The sequence below is a fragment of the Dromiciops gliroides genome, chromosome 1 (assembly GCF_019393635.1).
Source record: "Dromiciops gliroides isolate mDroGli1 chromosome 1, mDroGli1.pri, whole genome shotgun sequence".
Classification (NCBI taxonomy): Eukaryota; Metazoa; Chordata; class Mammalia; order Microbiotheria; family Microbiotheriidae; genus Dromiciops; species Dromiciops gliroides.
Window position 1 is genome coordinate 423,632,963 of NC_057861.1, and position 23,751 is coordinate 423,656,713.

Consider the following 23,751-nt stretch of genomic DNA (forward strand, 5'->3'; position numbering starts at 1 on the left):
GATCCACTGTGCCACCTAGCTGCCCCTTCGGAGGAAGTTAATAATTCCATAGTATCAAATGCTCTTCTGTGATAAATGTTAAGTAAATGCAGAAAGCTTGTATTTACTTGTTCAGTTACCAGTGCTGTTGATGCAAAATAAAAACCGGCCCAAACAAAAAACAAATCAAAAACAAAAACCTACTTTAAAACCTACCCAACTCAGTTCTCATTAGATGTAGATGGTACTCACACTGTTAACAAATCAAAGAATGCAACTGAGATCCAGATTTTATTATATATATATATATATAAATATACATATGTTTTAACAAAGCAACGCAAACGATTGTGCTTCGTCTTCAGGAGCGCCAGATCAGCCGCTCCTCGTAGAAGGCAATGACTATCTGAGGGCATTTTATGTTTGCTTCCTTGGCCAGCACCAAGTCGGCCTCATCAGAATCTTTCCACTTCATGAGAAACATCAGCTCTCCAATGCAGTCTGTAGCACCAATGATTCGTTCTGGATCAAGGCCCCGAGCAAAGCCTCGCGGCTGGTCGGCTGACTGGCGCTTCTTCCTGGACTCTCTGTCAGCCGACTCACTGCCGGATAAAAACTTTCTCTTGGCGCTGTCTTTTTCGTTGACGGCCTTCTGAGAATTCAGAGCCGCTTCAATCAGCTCGGGACAATCCAAGTTCTCCTCGGGCTCCCACGTGTTGTCGGCGTCTGTGAATCCTTTCCACTTTAAGAAATATTCCACTTTCCCGTTGACCACTCGCCGATCCAGCACCTTCTCCACCACAAACTTCTCGGGCTCCGCTTCTTCCACTTTATTACTTTTGGCATTCTCTTTCTCTCCCATCTTTTGCAATGTAGTTTTATTGAAGGCCATTTTTTATTGCAGACTTGAGCTTTTATTCACCGCCGGTCAGGATCCGGGCCGCTGCTGCTACCGCCGCCGCCGCCGCCGCCGCCGCTTGCCTACCTGAGTGCGTGAGGGAGTGTGTGCCCTGCCCGAGGTCGCCGCCGCCGCCGCCGCCGACGCCGCTGCCGTTGCCACTGAGCTAGCGAGCGAGACGGGCCCGGGCCCGGCGACAAGGGCACAGGCGGGCGGTTGGGCGGACGTGGAGGCTGTGCGGGGCCGAGCGCTCCGCTACTGCTCCGCTACTGCTCCGCTACTGCTCCGCTACTGCTCCGCTACTGCTCCGCTACTGCTCCGCTACTGCTCCGCTACTGCTCCGCTACTGCTCCGCTACTTGCTCCGCTACTTGCTCCGCGCAGAGCCCTCCCTTTAGATCTTGGTCAGCCCATCCCAACCCTGTAAGGAATTTAAAGTAGTGAAGTTCATTGTGTTCCACTCAAGGTTGGGTGGAGACTGATTGGTTCCTTTAGATAGGCCTCTCACTCCAGGGAGGGGTCACTCAGCCCACCCAATGAAAAGGGTATACATTCTTTGAATTGATAACCCAAGGTTGGGGGCGGTCTGGTACAGCCCTTCATTTTAATGTAGCTCATCCTTCCCTCCAAATTCTGTAAACTGTATACAAACACCCTTCAATCTGTTACCTAGTGTCCTATTCAGCAATAGGATGAATGGTACCTAGGATCATATTAAATTTTCTTCCCTGATTAATAAGCCTCCTTTCTTTTAAGTTTCAGGGCATTGTCTTTCTCTGGTTTCCTTCCCTTTTAGGAAGAATGAGATTTAAATCTGGAGAAATGGCTTTCTTTAATCTTGGTTCCTTCCAAATAGCAGATTCTCAATCCAAATCTATTGATTTGAATTTCTCTACTACACGGAGATTATATAAGGTATGTATGTACACTATTATCTCTCCATTTTTCTGAGGAGGAAACTAAAGCCAAGAGAAATTAAGCCCTAAGTAATACAACTAGTCAGCAATAGAGGCAGGGAGAATGACAATCAAATCTGTCCCCTAGTCAAATGTACCTTCCATGAGGACACATGCCACCTCTCTCATTTGACGAATGAGCTAGCTCCATAGACCCCTAGACTCATGCTAGCCCAGCTTCTGGACCCTTTGAATCTATATTTGGTCCTTTATTTACTGTACCAAGGGATGAATAAAATTCACTCTTTCAGTTTTTCTGCCTTTCTGAATCTGTGAAGGCTATGAGACAGCATGACTTGATAAGACCAAGAGTAAGCTGCTTCCCTGGACCTTCCAGTAGGGATAAGCTTGCAAAAGAAAAATGTGTTCACTGCAGCTAAGAGGTTCCTAAATACAATGATTTTTAAAACTCCATTTTAGGGAGTAGGATAAGTACTATTGATTCCTGGAAGAGATGCTCTGATGATGTGACCCTAGGTTCTTAAAGGTTCGAACCTCTGACATGCTATCAAGCTGAAAATGTTTTGAGCACAATTCCAGTGACAGACCAACTTAGCTAAATATGGAACAACTAATGAGTAATTAGTCTGACCACTAGAAGATGAATTTGTTGGCCATGGCAACTCATTAAACAAATATAAATAAATACAAAATGGCCTGTGGCCCTACCCAGCCCATTTCTGCCCTGAGTAGTGGTCAAAAGGTAGAAGAGAAAGCAGAAAGTAATGATCATAGTTTTTAGGTCATTTATAAATAGTAATTTAACCATTGGTGCTCTAAATTTGAGATCATTGTCTAGTGACCAAGAAGTTGGAGAAATTTAATCATATGAATATGGATATTATTATTATTATGAGAAGACAGGAGGATGTTACAATGTCGATAAAATTTCTAAGTCTGACAAAGTAAAGAAACAGTGAAGTCTCCAAGCTGTAGAAAATAGGTTTATTGAGAGAGAATACCTGTCTCATAATAAAGCCAGTCAGTCAGGGGTAGGACCTGAAAGACCCCAAGTAGTGTCACTCAGCTGCTTTTACACCCTGACAGAGCTGTAAAAGTATTTATACCCTACTATTTTTAGACCAACTCCTCCCATTGTTTCCCCATAGCATAATGCAAATGGTACAGAAATGAAATATTTAACATGGTCACCATACCCAAGTCATGGACATGGTTTTTAGTGATGACAACAGGGTCAAACAAGTACCTGGCAGTCATCCAATTTGGGGTTCTTCTCAGAGTTTCTTGCAGAAGTCTAATGCATAACATATCTAATGCTGATTGGGTACTTCAGCTTAAGAGATACTATTTTAGCACTCTGGTTCCACAATGGAAAGGTGACAGTCAAGGAACAAGTTTACAATAGGAACATGTTACGAAATTTCTTTCCTACTTACTGTATTCACTTAAGCTGCTTAAGAAGACTCAGAGTACATTGAGAGCAAGTTACATAATATCTTAACCCAAGAGACTAGAGAACACTTAAACATGAGTAAATCACTATTTGTAGTCTGTTATACTGATTACTATCACAATTAAATCACTGATATCTAAGGGTTGGAGAAAATCTCACTCACAACAGCTAAATGGAAAGGATGCCCTAAAGATTTTCCTTGAACTGACAAATAAAGGATTTGGCTGAAATTGATGATAACCTCTCCTTTAGTCTTTTCTTCTGCCTCACTACGACATTAGTGGGTTTAATATTAGTTTTTGTTATCTAATCTCAACTAAGCCCTCAATGTCACAGGGTAACCTTTCATTCTTCCCTGAAATGATTTCCCTCACCTTCTCTGAAGACCCCACTGTAGATTCTTTCCTCAAATCTCTAATATATTTCCTTCTTCCCTCCTCTCCACTTTATAAAATATTCAGATATCACTTAAAGTTTATTTAAGACAGTGAAAGAAAATAGAAATGAAGTAGATAATGAAGAAACTTTTACTGCAAGCATTGGTTGGTTTTAGTGACAAGTTGTTAAAATTTTATATATATATATATAATATACATGTGTATATCTACATATTATACATATATCTCTTAGAAATGAGACTTTATCAGAGAAACTTGCTATAAAGGCCTCACCCCCCCACACACAGATTTTTTGCTTTTTTTCTTATTTTAGCTGCATTCATTTCATTTTTTAATTTTATGAAATCAATATTGTCCATTTTATTTCCTTATTTTTCAGTATCGGTCTAAGTCACAAACTCTTTCCCTATCCATATGTATGGGATAGGTGGACTTGAGTCAGTTCAGATTCTGAGGATGGGGTCTGGAAAGTACCCAGCCCCCAGTCCCTGTTATAGTCAGATAATTTTGTTCATGTTTTATTCCATTGCTTATAATAGAAATCATGTATTTTGCCTTACTGAACCTGATATACCCGGGTACCCCTCCCCCCCGCCCCCCACCCTTGCCTACATTCCAAACCCCCAGTCCTTGTTATACTGTTGCTACAAGACATCTCATGACCAGGTAGGAGAAGATGTCTCTTTCTAGCTTGAACCCCACCCAGATACTACCTCCCCTTTTACATTCCTAAGTCCTAACTCCCCCTGGTACCAGCTCCTGGTGCCATCACTCCCTTCTTCTCCCTTGCCCCTCCTTACCTGGGTGGAGTGGTTTGGAGTGGTTTCACCCCTCCCGTGGTTTGACCTTTTCCCCTTCCCCTTTTCCCCTTGCTCTTGGAACATGTACCTATACCCTGATCAGGAGCTGAACATGAACCCTGGGTGAGACAGGATTGGATGTTAGATTGCGAGCTCACCCTGTGCACGAGGGGACCCCCCCCAAAATCTCTATAAAAACCCAAATCATGAGCCCCATTACTGCGGTCCTCATCTCTGGCATGAGGTCGCCTCTTCTCATGAGAATGTGATAAATCTGCCTCTGTTTGACTGGGTGGTCTTCTCGAGTTATTTGGGTAAACTGAGGCAATTTTGTCCCAAACACATAGATCTGACAGGTAATTTCTTCTATGTTCCTCCTGATTTGGTTATGATCTTACCTTTTATGTCTATATCACATACCCACTTGGAGTTTGTCTTGATATACAGTGTGAAATTTTGGTCTATGCCTAGTTTCTCCTAAATTGCTTTCCAGCTTTCTGACCAGTGTAACGATTGGAACGATGCCACCTGTTGGACAGTTACTGTAGGAAAGCTCCACCATGAGGAGAAGGAATCTGAGGGCAAGCCATTCGGTTTTCCTTGGTGTCAGGAAGTGACGTTTGCTTGTGGGTACTGTCTATAAAAGAGGCAAGGCTTGCTCCCTCACTCTCTTTCTGAAGGACCTCAGTGGGGAGAGGAGCTGGAGACATTGGCTCACTGAGATAGCTGAATCTAGGCCTCTTTCTTTCTTCACCAAATTCTTATTCTCCTTAATAAATGCTTAAAAGTCTAAACTCTTGCTAAAGCTTCTAATTTATTGGCGACCACTCATTAAATATCTTAGACAGACTAGCTAGAATTTTAGCCCTTACACCAGCTTTTGATGAATAGTGAGTTCTTGACCCAATAGCTGGGATTTTATCAGCACCAGAATACTACTATGCTCCATTTGCTTCCATATATTGTGTATCTAATCTCTCAATCTATTTCTTACTTAGTCCCAAATTGTTTTGTTGATTACAATATTGTATTTTTTAATTTGGTATTTATAGGTGTCCCTCTCTCTCTTTTTAATTAATTCCCTTGCTTTTATTGGCCTTTTGTTCCTTGGGATAATTTTAGTTATTTTTTCTTCTAAATCTCTAAAAGTAATCTTTTTCTAGTTTGATATAGCACTGAATAAAGAATTCATTTGTATAGCATTGTCATTTTTATTATATTGGCTAAGCTTACTGATTAGCAACTAATATTTTTCAATTTGTTTAAATGGCTTTATTTGTGTAAACAGTGTTTTGGGATTGTGTTGTTATAGTTCTTGTTTGTGTCTTGGCAGGTAGATTCCCAAGTATTTTATACTACAAGTAGTACTTATTTGGAATGGAATTTCTCTTTCTATTTCTTCTGGCTGGGTTTTGTGGGTAATATACAGAAGTGCCAATGATGTATATGCATTTATTTTATATCCTGCAATTTCACTGAAAGTGTTAATTGTTTTAATTAGTTATATATATTTATGAAACAGGAATGGGCATTGCAGCCTATAAAAGCTTTTTTTGGTATCTAGTGATAAGAGAATATGATTTTTGTTGGTTTTTTATTAATTTGTCAGTTATGTTTATAGTTCTTCTAATATTGAACAAGCTTAAAAAACTCACTTGCTAATTTACAGCTATTTGCAAATATGCCAGAAATTAAAAATGTATTAGGAAAAACAGTAACCCCAGGAGCAAGAAGCAGTATGAATGCCCTTGTCTATCTAGGTAAGCCCAGTTCATGGCTTATTGTTTAATAATGTGCCATGGAAGGCATAGAGCACATTGGTAGCAAGCTCCCTGTACTAGTTAGGATGCCAGGCTCGAAGATGATCATAATCACGAGTCTGATTTCTGGTTACTGGGCCAAAGATTCCATATGGAGGTGACAGTGAGGAGGTGTACTGCTTCCAGGCCTAAGCAGTCTAGAGGATAAAGACTGAGGGTTGCCAACTTGACATGAAGAGCATGGAATGCTTAGACACTAGATTAAATTCTACAAACATTTATTACATGTTTAATATATACTAGGTACTGTGCAAGGCATCCTCTTATTCTTTATTTTTTTTTTGAGGCAATTGGGGTTATGTGACTTGTCCAGGGTCACATAGCTAGTAAGTGTCAAATGTCTGAGGGTAACTCAGGTCCACCTGAATCCAAGGCCTCTGCTTTGTCCACTTCGCCACCTAGCTGTTCCAAGGCATCCTCTAATTCTTAACCTGTCCATGCTGCACCTTTCAAGGTATCTCTCCTCAAAGGTAAAGCAAAGCCCTGGGCCCTAGGGTAGGGAGGATAAGCCATTGGGAGAGTGGAGGACATCAGACAAATAGAAGGTGGGCTCTCAACCCTCAGATGTGTAGTTGTGGAAACTATGTCAAGCATCTCATACAAGGAAGACAGAATAGTATTGGCCTAAGAAAGCTTGGGTCTGAACCCCAACTTTACTACTTATTGCCTGTGACAAATCAGCTGACCATTTTGGACTTCCCCATCCGCAAAACTAGGGAATCAGAGTCCCATGAGGGCAGGATAATCGGAAATGTTTTCCCTAGGTGTCAGTATTTGAGAAAGAATGCACTCCCTTCTCACAGTAGTCATCTGGGGCAGACACTCCATGCTTTCCAGTATTTCACAGGCCCGCTGTCACATGACATGATCATACAGCTCAAGCATCTTCTATACTTCTCCCACAGTTTGGACATTCCTAGGTATTTATATGGATAGATTTCCATCTATATGTATATCTGGATATTCTTAAATCATCACCCGCACCTTGAGAACACAGGTTGGGTTCTTCTAGAGGAATAAATAGGTTATCTCCTAACCCAATGGAGCAACTCATGAGTGGAACTGCATTATGCTATTCCTGGGCCTATGCCATAAATGTCTTTTTTTTAATTAAAATTTTTTCAAACAACAAAAATCTGCCTTATATTTCTCCCACCTCTCCCAACCCTACTGGGAAAGAAACACAAATAAAACCCTTATTACAAGTATGTAGAGTCAAACCAAACAAATTCCACCATATCTAAAAAATATATCTCCAATCACCTCTCTGCTAGGAGGTAACTAGCATTTTTTTAAAATCATGAACCCTCTGGAATTATAATTAACCATTGTGTTGAACAAGAATTCCTAAGATTCCCAAAGTCATTTGTCTTGATATTGTTAGTGCATAAATTGTTCTTTTGGGTCTGCTCACTTTACTCTGCATCAGTTTACGCAAGGCTTTTCAGTTTTTCCTGAAACTGTTTCCATCATTACTTTTTTAAAACGTTCTTTTGGATTTTTATTTTGTTACATATTTCTTTTCTTTTCTTTTTTAAACTTAATAGTATTCCGCCCCACCCCCAATTACTTCTCTTTTCTTCCCACGGGGAGAGGAGAAATTAATTGGCTGCTAGCTCCGCTGCCCTGGGGGTGGGGGCGGGAACCGGGGAAGCTAGGTGCTAAGGCACAGCGTGGGAGGGAAGGGGCGTGTCGGTGGAGGAAGAAAGGGGCGGGGGGAGGAGGATTCCTTACCTCACTGGGACAGTTCCGCTTTTTAAGTCTGAAGGCCGAGCCCCTGTTCACAGTAGTGGAGAAACCCTCAGCGAGTGCGGAAGAACTCTGCTTGGACGCACTCTGCCCACACCCACGCCGCGTGTTGCTCCGCTGCATCTGCTGCCGCTGCCCCGGCGCTGCTCTTAGCTCACTCGCTGGTTCGCTCGCCAGCCGACCTCCAGAGCAAGACTGCGGAGCAAGGCTTGTCAGATGTCCCCTTTCTGTCCTTTTTGGGTTTTGTTTGTTTGTTTCTTTCAACAAACATTTATTTTTTATTTTCCATTTACATGTAAGGGTAGTTTTCAACATTCATTTTCATAAGATTTAGAGTTCTAAATTTTTCTCCCTCCCTCCCTTTCCTCCCCCCTCCACAAGATCGCAATCAGGTTATATATGTCCTATCCACAAGTGTTCTTTATCAGTTCTTTCTATAGGGGTGCATAGTAAGCTTCCTCATTAGTTCCTTGGGATTGTCTTGGATCATTGCACTGCTGAGAGTAGTTAAGTCCCCTTTCTGTCAAAAGGCCAGAACGCCGCCCCCGCCCTGGCTGACCAGGATGTCTGAGCAGGAGGCACCTGCACCCCTCCCGCAGAGCGAGCCCTATCCTTTGCTTCCACAAACTGCAGGTAAGAGAGATAGCTGGGCTGAAATGGGGAAGGGGCAGAGGCTGCTTGTGTCAACCTAGAGTCAACCTGGAAATTGCAAGTAGGGGTAGCTACGTAGAGGCAATGATTCCTCTAGTTTAGGCCAGGTCAGGTCACAGTTTCTCCACTATCATAGGACCTATTAACAATGAATTATATGGATCACCTGGATTTGATGGAGGTGTACCTTATTATCCAAGGGGAGTTTTATGAAACCCGATATTAATAGGAGCAAAACGTCCTTCAACTGAACTCCAAACTTAACCTAGATAGCTAACAGATAAAAGACCCTACCTAGTGACTTTTCCCTCAGGATAGCAAGTACCTATTTTTTGGTAACATCTGGGTGTCCTCATCCTTGCCAAACCTTTTTTTGGGATCCTGTAGTCTTATGATGCTTCTGTATTTCCTCCATACTTGTTATAACTGAAATTGTTAAACTAATTTTTGCTTCTGGATTGATTTGTGTCATACTATTGAAACTGACAACGCTCTGTAATCAGTGAACTAAAACCATATATACTCTCAGAAATGGAATCCCCCGGGCTTCTCTTAGGAGGGAAGTCTCCGCATGATCATGTTTTGTTATCTTTATTCTTGGGACAATAAAATATTAAATTGATATGTTTTTTTCTATCTGTCTGATCTGTTTTTGTGGGAGAACAGGTATTTTTTTTCTCTGTCTCTGATTTTTAGGAGAAATTAAACATTTCTCTGATCTGTTTAGAGGAGACAGGCAGATATATCATGTTCTCTGATCTGGTTCTTTGTAGGAGATATAAGATGTTGTAATTTCTCCCATCTGTTTATTAATTTGTAGAGGACAGATTAAACATCTGTTTGTAGGAGACAGGCAGATACAAAAGCTATATTTTAATATTCTACAGACCTTAGGTGTCTTTATAAACGACAAAATTGAGTGAGCTCAAACTGACTCGGTATGGGACATTTCGAGCCCAGGTCCTCTTTAAGTCTTAGCCATGAAGCCTTACTCCTGACATATCCCTTGATTCCAAAACTAAAAATCCAGGGTCAGATTTATAATCCCAAGAAAGGTAGAGGCTTTGTTAGGCGTGGCGTGGATTTCCTTGATTTCTGGGTCAAGACTTACTTGGGGCCCGAGAGAAAATAGGAAAATGTCCTGATCTCCAAATCCCTACCACCCTGTCACTGGCTCTTGAGTATAGGGGCTTGTTGCTTGAATACAAATTTGTATTGTTAAGGGCTAAAATTCTAGGTAGTCTGTCTAAAATATCTAATGAGTGGTCGCCAATAAATTATAAGCTTTAGCAAGAGTTAGACTTTTAAGCATTTATTAAGGAGAATAAGAATTTGGTAAAGAGAGAAGAAAAGGCCTAGATTCCTATCTATTAAAGGGAGAGCGCATTTCTCACTCCCTTCTCCACCAGTGTCCTCAGGAAAAAGAGTGAGAGACAGAGTGCCAGGCCCCCCCCTTCCTCCTCCCACCAGCAAACTCACTTCCTGATGCCAAAGAAAAGACGCATGGTCTTGCCCTCAAAGATCTTCCTTTCATGGTGGAGCTTTTCTACAGTAAGTCTCCAGCAGGTGGCATCATTACAATCATTACAGTCCCCGCTTTGTTTTTCCAAGAAACAGGACGTTTCCTTGATGAAACAGTCAAAAATAACAGAATATAATAACTTATGCTAACTAACAATATGTTAATAACAATATAGAAAAGGGAAAGAGGAAAGTTTTGTCCAGAGGGGCGGTTTTTTTTTGTTGGTTTTTTTTTTTTTGCCCTCATGAACTGGCGCTTTGACATTGGTCTTACAAAGGGAGGGCCTCTGCAGAGAGTACATGTTATAGATGGTGTATATTATAGCAGAAAGAGAAAAAGAAAAACAACAGCAACAACAAAACAAAATGGTTCATTTAAAGTCTCTGAAAGTCTTTTCTCAGATGTCCTCTAGGTGTAGTCGTGGAATGGAAGTCTTTTCAGGCTTTGATGTATGGATGCTGGTAATCAGCCAGGAAAATTTCCTACAAAATTGAGCTTAACACAACTTTAAAATAGCTTTGTCAATAATCAAATCAAACAATGAAAATTCTCAAAAACATGTCTAAGGGAATTCAGAATCTTAGTTGTTACACATGAAACATATAATAAAACAAAAATTGAAACATTCTTTAAAATTAATGTTACTATAGTCCCCCCTTATAGAGGGTAAATTGAGAAGACAATTGCTGTGATATTAATTTTTAAAAATAATTGTTATCTTTGTTTCATCACTTTTTGTATCATCTGCCTAATTATCCTCATGCCATTATGAGAAATTAAAAAATCGAATATAATTGGTAACAGATGTCAAGGCCAAATTCAATACTGTTATTTATCATGACACCTGAAATAATTATGGGGGTTACCATAAAAGAACAGAGAAATGATGGGATATGAGCATTCTCACACTTGAGCAATATATACTGTCCATGCAGTATGCCAGGCTTAAAATAGGTGGATGGAATATATGTCCATGCCACCAAATATATTGGAGGAAACTGAGTCAGACTTAATCAGATGCATGGGATTGAGATGTCCATGGCATCAGGCATATAGGAGGGGGCATAGAAGCCAGGTGAAGAATGAGATGGGTAGGATCAAAACTTCCAGCCATCTGTACAGTATTGTGGGGAATAAGAAAATAAACAAGAATTAAACCAAGAGAATCCTGCCTCAACATTTGTCAAAAGCCGTTCCCTAGGCCATACCTTGACTTCATGCATGTCTCCCCTCATGTGACAGTTCAATGTCTGCTCTTACATGTATTCCTCTTGTTATTGGATGGCATCTTGGCCAACTGGCATCTGATAACTCAGAATAAAGGCAATTAATGTCTTAAGTGATAAATTCCCATAATCCAAGTCTCATATGGATTTAAAAATTGAGGATAATAAATGATCACCAAAAAATGTGAATATATCTTGACTCAGAATATAATATATAATTATGCAACAATTTCAAATAATACCCCTTTTTTTCTTAGTATACTATTACTTTTGTGAAAAATCAAAACATATTTAAATACAAGTTAAAGCACAACAGAATCCCCAAAAAAACTTTTTTTTGATAAAAGAAAACTTTTATAAATGTTCCCCTCTTTTTTTTTTTTTGGAATATGCTTATCAAAAATAATACTTCTAGAATCAATCTACACTTGCCATGGCAACCAATTTGCCAGGGAAATGCTTTTTAAAGAGTTTGATCAAATAATCAGTTGAGAGAAAAAAACAACAAAAACAAACAACTCAGAATATAGGAGCACAATACTCCTAGAATTAACATTGTATTATGAAATTAAACCATCTTGCAATGTTTCAAAATTAGATAGATGAATGAATAGAAGAAAATACACATGGAAGAATAAAAGACAATGAAATTCAAACTAGGGGAATCTAAATGAATATGAACTTAATATTAACAAGAGTATTATAAAACATAAACTTGATCACATGACTATAAAAAGCTTTTACAAATATTCTTTTTTTAAAAAAGCTAAGTATAAAACACAATCTCAAAAGCATGAAAATAGACCCATACCATTAATTTCAAAATGTAGATGTAATAGCATAGAAATTCTATGTAACCTCTGAATTAATACTATTGCTCTGAGTGAATTTAGAACACTTTTGATTCTGGTAACTAAAATCTCCAATACTCATATCAATACCTTGCTGCTTACTTCTACATTTCTGTAGGCAGGGGAATCCAGGGGCTTCGCCATGGGAGAAGTAGAAGGTGGGGTCTGGAGAGGAGGGGAGGGACCAGGGCAATTTGAATCAGACTTGATTTTGAACTCAGGCCTGAATTCCCCTTCCCCCACTTCCTCCACTGCTTCTAGAGGTTGGGTTGTTGCCTCCAGGCATGCAAAATTAGAGAATCTCTCAGCATTGGAATTTGAAAAAAATGCAGGAGTGTGAGGTTTCTCAGAAAAAGCATGGCTGGGAGAGAGGGGGTTATTTATATTCCCTTGTGTGAGCACCTTGCTGGCTCTTCTAACAAAAATAAAAATAAAAATAGAAAATCCACAAAAACCAAGCATTAACATGATCTTATCTCCCATTTGTCTGGTTAAACGGACTAAACTCAAAAACAAGGTAATTAGGGAGTTTAAAAGGTCCATTTGAAAAAATTTAAAGGGAAAACACCTGGCAATTCAGCAGTACTTTGGATTTAAAGGGACAGGGTAGGGGAAATTTCTTATCCTACCAGAAGATCAGAAGATGGAGGTTTCAGCTTTCCTCTTCGTGGTCAGCCCTCTGTTAAGGGCTAAAATTCCAGCTAGTCTGTCTAAAATATCTATTGAGTGGTTGCCAATAAATTATAAGCTTTAGCAAGAGTTAGACTTTTAAGCATTTATTAAGGAGAATAAGAATTTGGTAAAGAGAGAAGAAAAGGCCTAGATTCCTATCTATTAATGGGAGAGCACATTTCTAGCTCCCTTCTCCATCAGTGTCCTCAGGAAAAAGAGTGAGAGGCAGAGTGCCAGCCCTCCCCCCTTCCTCCTCCCACCAGCAAATGTCACTTCCTGATGCCAAAGAAAAGACCCATGGTCTTGCCCTCAAAAACCTTCCTTTCATGGTGGAGCTTTTCTACAGTAAGTCTCCAGCAGGCGGCGTCATTCCAATCGTTACAGTATCTAGTGGAGGAGGAGAGTCAGAAGGCTAAGAACTGAACTTGAGAGGTTGGACACTTAACACTTGCTAGCTGTGTGACCCTGGGCAAGTCGCTTAACCCCAATTGCCCCCCACACACACACACACAAACTTGTTGGAGAATAAGAAATAACTTTGTTCTGTAATCTCTCAGCATCTTAAATTAGGAAATTTCTTGGAAATTAAGATTGTAGGAAACAACTAATTTAGATGTAAATCAATTACCTGCTCTTTGTTGTTGTTCTTGGTTTTAGTTAAACACTTTTCTTATTTGGAACATATTGAAATGCTGATTTTTTTGTTTTGTTTTTTCCAGATCCAAAAGCCAGTCAAGCCCAGATGTCAATGGATGAATTGATCAGAAAACTGGAAGAAATGGGAGACTGGCTATACTATGAACACTTTGCTCCCAAAACATCCTCCAAGACTGACAGGTGGCTTTCATGTCTTTCCCCAGGATCTTTTTGGTTTTTTTTTATTTTGGGGGGGGTTCTGTTTTATTTTGGTTTTGGAGGGAACAATGAGGGTTAAGTGATTTGCCCAGGGTCAGGTAGCTAGTATCAAGTGTCTGAGGTTGGTTTTTGAACTCAGGTCCTCCTGAATCCAAGGCCAATGCATTATCCACTGACCCACAGAGCTGCCCCCTTGGTGAAGATCTTAAAAAGGATTTGAGGAGGAAGATGTGAAGAAGCTTCTTAGAAGGCTTAAAAGGAGCTTTTCATAATGTGGCGGGGCAGTCGAGGGGGGTGGGTGGTTGGTCACTGGAGAGGCAGTGGGCACTCCGTGGGTGAGGCGGCCCCTCCCCCTGACCACCCCAATCCTGGAAGCCACCCCAAGGACAGGGCTTGGGGGGAGCCATCCCTGGACCCTGGCGACATGAACTCCAATGTAGAGAACCTGCCCCCCCCCCCACATCATCCATCTGGTGTACAAGGAGGTCATGATGCTCACCTCGCCCCCCCCCCCATGGCATCAAGGTCTTTCCCAACGAGGAGGATCTCACAGACTTGCAGGTCACCATCGAAAGCCCAGAGGGGACCCCCTATGCAGGAGGCTTGTTGCGAATGAAGCTGCTCCTGGTCAAGGACTTTCCCGCTGCCCCCCACCTCAAGGGCTTCTTCCTCACCAAGATCTTCCACCCCAACGTGGGGGCCAGCCACGAGATCTGTGTCAACATGCTCAAAAGAGACTGGACGGCCGAGCTGGGCATCCACCACATGCTGCTGACAATCAAGTGCCTTCTTTTTTTTTTTAGAATTTTGTTTTCCAAAATATATGTAAAAACAAAATTTTAACATCAATTTTTTTAAAACTGTGTGTTCCAATTTCTCTTCTCCCCTCCATTCCCACCCCCCACCCATAAGAACTCAAGTAATTAAAAATAAGTTATACATGTCATGGAAAAATTCCTGTATTAGCTAGTTGTGAGAGAAAACAGCCCAGAAAACCAAAATTTCAGATTAAGGAATTGTCAAAGAGGAAAAGAAAAAAAATTTTTTTAATGTGTTTCCATCTGTTTTCAGATACTATCAGTTCTTTCTCTGCAGATGGCCTGCAATCTTCAGAAGTCCTTCAGGGTTATATTGGATCATTGCCTTGCTGAAAATAACCACATGCTTCCCAGCAGATCATCCCCCACTATTGCTGTTATTTTGTGTACAGTACATTTCACTCTGCTTCAGTTCATGTAGGTCTTTCCAGCTTTGACATATTGAATTGCTTGATCTCATAGGGAGGGCTGAGGAGGGAGGGAGGGAGGAAGAAAAATTTAGAACACAGAATTAGCTCCTGATCTCACTGGAGTGGGCTCATGAAGGGAATAGATTTCATACCCAATTGGGAGGAGTAAATTTCCCTGCAGGAAAGTAGGAGGGGAAGAGGATAAGGAAGGAAGGGTGAAAAAAGGGAGTGCAGAGCAAGGGAGAGAATAGTCAGAAGTAAAACACTTTTGAGGAGGAATAGGTAAAAAGAAGATAGAGTAAATGTCATGGGAAGGGAGTGGGATGGAGGGAAATATTTATGATGATTGATTATAATGGCAAAATGTATGGTACCTACTTTGCTGGACTTTTATGAAGAAAATTCTCTGTCAAGCTTAAGGTACTATATACAGGTTATAATGAACAGGATACTATCAAGTGCCTTCTGATCCACCTGAACCCCGAGTTGGCACTGAGTGAGGAGGCTGGCCGCTTGCTTCTGGAAGACTATGAGGAGTATGCAGCTCACACTCAGCTGCTGACAGAGATCTATGCCGGGGCTGGGGGGCCCTGGGACTTTGAGGGCAGCCAGGGGTGGTCCTGGGGGAGCTGAGGCTGGCCCCACAGAGGCAGTGTCTCCTCCTCATCCCCGATGGGCCCTGGGGCCAAAGGCCCCATGGCCAAGAAGTATGCTGGGGAGCGAGACAAGAAGCAGGCAGCCAAGAAGAAGATGGACAAGAAACAGGCTCCTCAGAGGCTGTAGGAGGGTCCCCCACCCCCACCCCAGGAAGGTGTGGGGAGGAGGGGGCAGCTTTTGTATCTTACTGAGTTATTTAAATTATGCTGGGGGAGGGGGGATGATTTTTTTTCTAAAATAAAGTTGAAAAAGCAGCAAAAAAAAAAAAAAGGGGGAGCTTTTCATCGAATTATAAATTTTGCAGAAAATCCAGAGCATGATGCATCAAAGGCCAAAAGGATTCTTGGAACCTGAAGCTCTTTTGCTCCATTTACCAAGGTTCAGTGTGGAAAACTAATGGGAATATGAATGTTACATGTTTAGTACAAGTGCACTTTGGGAACAGTCTCAGCTCTAACACAGTAGGATTTCTAGTTACATCTGCTTTATGTGACTATGGAACATGTGGCAATCTGCAAACACTGAAGAACCATGTAATTGTTACCAACAACCACCATTAGAGGCCTTATCTGGATTCTCTCTGTAACAATGATTGCTCTTATAAATTATATTATGAATTGGACTGGTTTGATTTTTTTCGGATGTAATTAGTAGGGTTTGGTGTTTTGTTGGTGGCTTTTTTTTTTTTCAGGAAAGGTAATTTTTGCACGGAATGTGGCAAAGCAGGAATTCCTCTGCACCCCCAGTGAAATCAATAAGGTTTCTGTATTTGGGCTTTTTGGTTTTTTGAACTACAATTGTAATGTACCTACAATTTCTGTTGGTTCTGGGACTGAATTTTCAGAGGCCACTTATTTATTTAATTTATGGTTAAAGTTCTGTGAGCACATTTTTTTGTATTTAAAAGGTGATGTCCTGGGGCGGTTAGGTGGTGCAGTGGATAAAGCACCAGCCCTGGATTCAGGAGTACCTGAGTTCAAATCCAGCCTCAGACACTTGACACTTACTAGCTGTGTGACCCTGGGCAAGTCACTTAACCCCCAGTGCCCCACCAAAAAAAAAAAAAAAGGTGATGTCCTATGTGAATCTGACATTTATTCATTGTTTGACATGTTTTTGCATTATTACATTAAAGTTCATCAACCTGGATTTAAAATAACATTTGCTATTGACTACCTTTGGGAACATGGGTCCTGAGTCTTGGGTTCTTTTAACATGAGGTGGTTGGAATAGACATTTCCAGTTTAATTCCCAAGCAATGTACAACATCATACCATCGAACAAACTTAAAAGGAACTTAAAAGGGCACAACTAAATAATAGAATGGAGAGGAGTACAGTGGATGTCACATTAGGACTTCTGGCTAGTGGTACTTTTAGTCCTTAGTGCCTGTAGGTGGTTGCTGGGGTTGGAATTAGGATTCATCTTCCTGAGTTCAAATCTGGACACAGACATTTACTAGCTGTGTCTAAATATCGCCCTGTTTGCCTCAAGTTTCTTCATCTATCATGAGTTGGAGAAGGAAATGGAGAACCCGTCAAGAAAACTCCAAATGGGTCAAGGAAGAGTCCAACCAACAGAACTAAAATGATGAAATCCAAATAAAAGTGGGTGGGGCTGTCTACCTCTGAGATGTTCTGTTAACACCCTGTCAGTCAAAAAAGGGTTTTAAGGTTTGGTTTAGTTTCAAGAGTAGTAATAGATTTGTCCTCGTCATCCATTTGCCTACCTAGATGAGTGATAGCTCTTTGTTTTAAAAAGCAGCCTGATCTGGGGCAGCTAGGTGGCACAGTGGATAGAGCTCCGGCCCTGGAGTCAGGAGTACCTGAGTTCAAATCCAGCCTCAGACACTTAACACTTACTAGCTGTTCGACCCTGGGCAAGTCACTTAACCCCAATTGCCTCACTAAAAAACAAAACAAAACAACAGCCTGATCTAATGGTATAAAAGCATCAGGGAAGCCATTTAGTTTCCAGAGACAGAGGGTAGTAGTATTTTATTAACTTAAGCACTACTTGTATTCTTTTTTGTTTTTTGTTTTTGTTTTTAGTGAGGCAGTTGGGGTTAAGTTACTTGCCCAGGGTCACACAGCTAGTAAGTGTTAAGTGTCTGAGGCCGGATTTGAACTCAGGTACTCCTGACTCCAGGGCTGGTGCTCTATCCACTGCGCCACCTAGCCACCCCACTAGTTGTATTCTTAACATCATCACTAAAGTTGTTTTCATTGCATTTGTAGTTGAAAAGTTCCTTATTGCCTTCTAACACACCTAAATTAGGCCTGGCCCAGAATAAAGGGGAAATAGTGAAGATAATTGAGGATAATTGAGGAAATGGGACAGGAACCCCCACTGGGACATACAGGAACATGAGTGTGCTGCCATTTGAGTGTGCCCAAACCCCAATTGGAAGTTCCAAGATTAATCTTCCAATATTCCTTGGCCTCCTATTACTATTGAATTTTAATGTGTAATTTTTGTCAGGGTGTATTAGGATACATTTTCAGCATATTGCCCTACAAACAATCCTGAAAGAGGTAGAAGGGATCAACCATGAGCATAGGTAGAGGGGTTTGCTTTAGAAAAGTCAGTATACATTTTTCTCTGAGATGCACGTTTCATTCAGACTCTTCGTGAACCTCCTTGGGCACTTCTTGGCAAAGATACTGGAGTGGTTTAACTATTTCCTTCTCCAGTTCAAAGTATCTGAGATCAAATTTGAACTCAGGTCTTCCTGATTCGGCTGTACTACCTAGATGCCCCTGAGATGCTCAAAGGAGGACAAAAATGGAGACAGAAGGAATCCTATCATTGGAGAGGAGATGGTGACAGACATTGTGAGGTGAGATGAAGGAATTTAGTAACTTTTATCTCCTCAGTAAACTATGCTAAGAATCAGACCCTGTTGGAAAAGAAGCCCCAAATGTGCCTGCTATCGATAATAGCTAGTATTTACGTAGCACTTTGAGGTTTGCAAAGTGCTTTACAAATATCTCACTTTGGTCTCACATTATCCCCATTTTACAGATGAGGGAACTAAGGCAGACTTACCTGGGGTTGGTCACACAGCTGGTAAATGTGTCTCAGTCAGGTCTTCCTGAGTCCAACATATCTATCCCCACTACTACCTAGCTATCTCTAGGTATCTAGCCTGATATCATACTGGGTTTAATTTTTTTCCAGTCAGTGTTACACCAGGTACTTGTAAATGGGCAAGGAAGCTATCACATCTTCATAAAACAGCTCCTTTAGTTTTAGCATTCCACTGCCACATTTAGCTTTCCAGGGTTCAGTCAAAATTCACTCAGTGAGAACCTTGTTCTCATCAGAATTGGCTCAAAAAGGCAATAACATACACATTCAATTCAGTATATACCTATCTTACCCTGCAGGAAAGTAGGAGGGGAAAGGGATAAGGGGGTGGGGAGGTAATAGAAGGAAGGGCAGATTGAGGGACGGGGCAGTCAGAAGCAAAACACTTTTTAGGAGGGACTGGGTGAAAGAATAAATGTCATGGGCAGGGAATAGGAAGGAGGAAAATAGTTACCAAATAGTAACTGAAACAATTTTGAAGGAAGTTTGTCTGACAAAGGCCTCAATTCTTAAACATATTAAGAGCTGAGTCAAATTTATTAAAATGAGTCATTCCCCAATTGTTAAATGATCAAAGGATATGAAAAGTTTTCAGATGAAATAGTGAAAGCTATCGATAACCATATTTTAAAAAAATGTTCTAACTCACTTAGAAAAATTTCAAGTCAAAACAATTATGGGGTACTACCTCATACATATTGGATTGGATAATAGGACAGCAGAGGGAAATAACAAATGTTGTAAGGGATATGGGGAAAATGAGACATGAATGCACTGTTGTTGGAGCTGTAAACAGATTCAAATATTCTGTAGAGCAATTTGGCACTATGGCCACATCTTTCACCTAGTAATACCACCACTAGTTCAGTATCTGTGAAAAAATAATGGGCTTTAGCGGATACTCAAAGGCTCACCTGGAGATTAATCTAAACTGAATGAATTAAGTGAGAGTGATTGACTGCTGATTAGCCTACTTCAAGTTAATTAGATTGTAACCACACCTGGCTGGCCCTTAAGGAGGTATTGTTCTCAGAAGCTAAGGACTTTGAACTGGAGACCACCTTCAAGTCCAGTGAACCAATGGATTTAGATGATGCTAACCAATCAGCTTGAAGCAGTGTGTAAGGACCACCTCTGCTCCAGACCTATAAAAAGCTTTCACATTCAGTTTGAGGTTCACACAGCTATTAAGTATCAAGTGTCTGAGTTCTGATTTGAACTCAGGTCCTCCTGACTCTAGGGCCTGTGCTTTATCCACCATGCCACCTAGATGCCCTGTCTGTTTCCTTTTACAACCTGACTAATATGGAAATGTTTCGAATGACCACACATATATAACATATTGAATTGCTTGTGTTCTTAACCGGGTGTGGGGAGGAAGGGAGGAAGAGAATTTGGAGCACAACAATGGACGTTAAAAATTGTTTTTACAGGTAATTGGGGGAAAAATAAAATTTTAAATAAATGGAGGGGAAATGACTACTCATTCCAAAGGATCCTTGATAAAAAAATCTACTTCCAGAGAGAAATCTGATGAACTGAGTGCAGATTGAAAAATACTTTTTAAAAACTTTGTTTTTTGGGACATCTTGGGAGCTACCTTGGTGTGCAGCACGAGCCTCACACTGACTGACCGACTGACTGACAGACGGGCCTGGTCTGTTCTCAGAGCCATGGGCAGAGGAGACTGAGTCACCACTTTGAATGGAGGGCTTTTCATCCTTCGCCACCATGGGGAGGTGATAATCTCTCTGGTGTACCGAGATGACATCGATCCACGCCCAGAAGCAGTTTCGCTCTCCATCACCAACCCTGCCCACACCAGCTTCTTCCATGTCAAGCGCTCCAACATCTGGCTGGCAGCTGTCACCAAGCAGAATGTCAACGCTGCTATGGTCTTCAAGTTCCTCTATAAGATGTGTGACATCATGTCCGCCTACTTTGGCAAGATCGGTGAGGGGAACATCAACAACCATTTCGTGCTCATCTACGAGCTGTTGGTTGAGATCCTGGGCTTTGGCTACCCACAGAACTCGGAGACCAGAGCTCTGAAAACCTTCGTCACTCATCAGGGCATTAAGAGCCAGCATCAGAGGAAGGAAGAACAGTTTCTTTTTTTTTCTTTTTCTTTTCTTTATTTCTTTTCTTTTTTTTTTAATGTATGAGGTATTTTATTTTTTCCGTTACATGTAAAGATAGTTCTCAACTTTTGTTTATACATGCTTTACAATTTCAGATTTTTCTCCCTCCCTCCCCTCTCTCCCCCCTCCCCCCTCCCCTAGACAGTAGGTAATCTGATATAGGTTATATCTCTATATCTCTATATCTCTATACATATACATATATATATATATACACACACACACATATATACACATAATAACATTAATCCTATTTCTGCATTAATCCTGTTACAAGAGAAAGAATCAGAGCAGTGATGCAAAACTTCAAAATAGAAAAAAAAAACAACAGCACCCAAAACAAAAGAAATAATATGGTTCAATCAGCATCTATACTCCACAGTTCTTTCTTTCTTTTTTTTTCTTGGATTTGGAGATCCTCTTCTATCATGAGTTCCCTGGAACTCTTCTGTACCATTGCATTGGTGAGAAGAATATAGTCCATCACAGTAGGTCAACACTCAATATTGATGATACTGTGTACAATGTTCTTCTGGTTCTGCTCATCTCACTCATCATCAGCTCACGTAAGACCCTCCAGGTTTCTCTGAACTCTTCCTGCTCATCATTTCTTACAGCACAATAGTATTCCATTGTATTCATATACCACAACTTGTCCAGCCATTACCCAATTGATGGGCACCCCCTCAACTTCCAATTCCTTGCTACCACATAAAGAGCAGCTATAAATATTTTTGTACATGTGGGTCCCTTTCCCCCTTCCATGATTTCTTTGGGCAAAAGACCTAAAAGTGGGATTGCTGGGTCAAAGGGTATGCACAGCTTTATTGCTCTTTGGGCATAATTCCAAATTGCTCTCCAGAATGGTTGGATCAGCTCACAGCTCCACCAACAATGCATTAGTGTTCCAATTTTCCCACAGCCTCTCCAACATTTATTATCTTCCTTTTTTTGTCATTTTAGCCAATCTGATAGGTGTCAGGTGGTACCTCAGAGTTGTTTTAATTTGCATCTCTCTAATCATTAGAGATTTAGAGCATTTTTTCATATGGGAATAGATAGTTTTAGTTTCTTCATCAGAAAACTGCCTATTCATATCCTTTGACCATTTCTTAATTGGGGGATGACTTGGATTCTTATAAATTTGATTTAATTCCCTATATATTTTAGAGATGAGGCCTTTATCAGAAGCACTGGCCTCAAAAATTGTTTCCCAGCTTTCTGCCTCCCTTCCAATTTTGGATGCATTGCTTCTGTTTGTACAAAATTTTTTTAATTTAATATAATCAAAATCATCCATAGGAAGAACAGTTTCAGATCACCAACCAGGGGACAGGGCAGATGGATATTGATCAGTGGCGTGAGGGCATCAATATAGTCAGAATGAGCTCTTCCTGGATGTGTTTCAACCTGTTCGTGTCTCCTCAAGGGCAGGTGCTGAGCCCTCATGTGTCCAGCCGGGTGGTGGTGATGAAGAACTATCTGAGCGGTATGCCCGAGTGCAGGTTTGGGATGAACTACAAGCTCATCATTGAGAAGCAGGGCAAAGGCATGGCTGATCAGACTGGCAAGAGTGGGAAGCAGCCCATCACCATTGATGATCGCGCCTTCCACCAGTGCCTGTGGCTCAGCAAGTTTGACTCTGAAGGAAGCATCCATCAGCTTCATCTCTCCCGATGGAGTGCTTGAGTTTATGAGGTACGGGATTACCAAGGACATCATCCTTCCCTTCCTCCTGGTACTCGAGGTGAGATGCACCAAACTGGAGGTCAAAGTGGTCATTTAGTACAACTTCAAGCCTTCCTTGCTGGCCCAGAAAATTGAGTTCCGGATCCCAGTGCAGCTGAACCCAAGTGGGGTTCAAGTGATCTGCATGAAGGGAAAAGCCAAGGACAAGGCAAGTGAAAAAACATCATTGTGTGGAAGATCAAACATGGAGGGAGTGAAGTAATCACAGATTAGTGCAGAGATTGAGCTGCTACTGACCAGCGACAAGAAGAAGTGGGCCTGGCCTCCCATCTCCATGAACTTTGAGGTACTGTTTGCACCCTCTAGCCTGAAGGTATTTGAATCCAAGCTGAACTACAGCAACCATGATGTCATCAAATGGGTGCTACATTGGCCACAGTGGCATCTACAAAACCCTGCTAGCCACTGGGAGTGGTCTCCCAAATCTTCACTGTCATGGCTGCCCCTGGGGAGGAGCCATCCTGGGCCACTTGCCCCATGTCCTCCCCCATGTCCTCCTCCATTGATGTCTCCTCTTTCCTGCATCAATGTACATCCCCTGCACAAGCTCCTAGACTAGGTCCGGACCGGCCCTACCAAGAAGGGGATAAACACAGTGGCCCCTTAGGCCCCTTGGGCCGTCAGGGCACCTGATGGTCCTCCAATCCTTATTTTGTCTGGGCTCTGTTTGAGTTTTGTGACCAAAGCTGGGCTGGGGCCTCTGAACCTCTCCGAGGGGTGGGTAGTGAGGTAAAGGCTGCCACAGCCCTTAGCCTCTGTACCTCTCTGAAAGGCCAATAACTGCCTCCTGCCCCCTCCTTCCCCCTCAGCCCCCTGCTTTGGGATAGTGTGAGCTTCATTTTGTACATGTGTGACTTGTCCAGTTATCGACCCAATACATTCTGTAGAGCAGAACAAAAATCTTTAAAAAAAAACTTTATTTTTTCATGCTTTGGTGTGTTTTATTTTGTAAATTTTCATAACTCCACACATAGAATTGATAATATTGCTTGCCTTCTCAATGAGTGGGGGAGGGGTGGGAAGAAGGGAGAGAAGTTGAAACTCAAAATTTCCATTTATTTGTTTGTTTATTTATTTATTGAGGCAATCAGATTTA

The 23,751-nt window shown here is 41.4% G+C and overlaps 1 protein-coding gene and 2 pseudogenes across 1 annotated transcript; 2 read left to right on the forward strand and 1 right to left on the reverse strand.

The window, feature by feature from the left end:
- Positions 1-340: 340 nt before the first annotated feature.
- LOC122736179 (chromobox protein homolog 3-like) lies at positions 341-912 on the reverse strand. The gene has a single exon (XM_043978259.1). It carries the CDS (start codon positions 869-871, stop codon positions 341-343), a length of 531 nt encoding a protein of 176 aa, XP_043834194.1. The 5' UTR covers positions 872-912.
- A 13,302-nt stretch (positions 913-14,214) lies between these two features.
- LOC122737320 lies at positions 14,215-15,801 on the forward strand (annotated as a pseudogene).
- Positions 15,802-18,225: 2,424 nt separating this feature from the next.
- Positions 18,226-23,161, forward strand: LOC122750069 (annotated as a pseudogene).
- The last annotated feature ends 590 nt before the right edge of the window (positions 23,162-23,751 follow it).